This window comes from Sinocyclocheilus anshuiensis, unplaced genomic scaffold, assembly GCF_001515605.1.
Source record: "Sinocyclocheilus anshuiensis isolate Anshui unplaced genomic scaffold, SAMN03320099.WGS_v1.1 scaffold147, whole genome shotgun sequence".
In the NCBI taxonomy this organism is placed as follows: domain Eukaryota; kingdom Metazoa; phylum Chordata; class Actinopteri; order Cypriniformes; family Cyprinidae; genus Sinocyclocheilus; species Sinocyclocheilus anshuiensis.
Genome location: NW_015549585.1, coordinates 684,102 through 684,914, shown reverse-complemented (window position 1 = coordinate 684,914; position 813 = coordinate 684,102). Strand labels below are relative to the sequence as shown.

Genomic DNA, 813 nt, shown 5'->3' with positions numbered 1-813 from the left:
ATCCTGGTTTCTCCTCGGCATTCAATCCCCATTGTGTGTGACTACGAACGGGAACGGGCCTGATTCTGGTTAGCATCACAATAGGGATTGCGTAAAAAAAAGAGCGACGGGGTGTGAGGGACACAAACGACTGCTCCTCTTCCTATACCTGCTTATCTGCAGCCGCTGAGGAGAACGAAACGAGTGAAAAAAAGAAAGAAGGAAGGCACAAAGAAAGAGCGTCTCCTCGCATGGCTGCGTATTTACTCTCGCCGCTTACCAAAGAATCTCACCGATGTTCTCACTGGGAAACACTGCCTGACTTTCTGTTTCACTCACTCGCTCTCTTTGTGTTCCTGCTCTTTCTGTCCCAATTAGACTGCTCTCTGAACTGGAATCCGCTGGGCAAACACGCCATCCATGAAGTGAACAACATCACCTACAGTCATTTATCTTGTGACAGCCAGGCAGCCGTGGTGGTCCACTGGATGGCCAGCCCTCTCGGTAGGTTTCTTCTCAGCTGTGTTGGAGAAACTACTTTGAAACACTTGACATTTCAGTTTCTGGCCCAGTGGAGTCCCAATGGGGCGGGACTATCTTTTAGTAGGTAAGGGACAGGCCGTTTTCAGTCTACCCTTTTGCAAAAGTAGTTAACAACAGTAATACAGATTAGATCATTTTTGTCCAAAAAAAGACATGACGTAATCACAAAGAGGTTCACATTTAGGGTGACTTCAGACTTTATTATCAAACAGATTCACATAAAATGCTACCAAGAATTCTGTATTAGTTGCATTTAGTTTAATTTTGTCAGATAATAAAGACGGGTATGCA

The 813-nt window shown here is 45.0% G+C and overlaps 1 protein-coding gene across 1 annotated transcript in view; it reads left to right on the top strand.

The window, feature by feature from the left end:
* Positions 1-813, top strand: part of LOC107657971 (interleukin-17 receptor D-like) — a 49,209-nt gene that overhangs the window by 27,474 nt on the left and 20,922 nt on the right. The window contains exon 3 of the mRNA XM_016446321.1: positions 358-483. Coding sequence (XP_016301807.1) covers positions 358-483 — 126 coding nt within the window. The remainder of the gene's footprint in view (positions 1-357; positions 484-813) is intronic.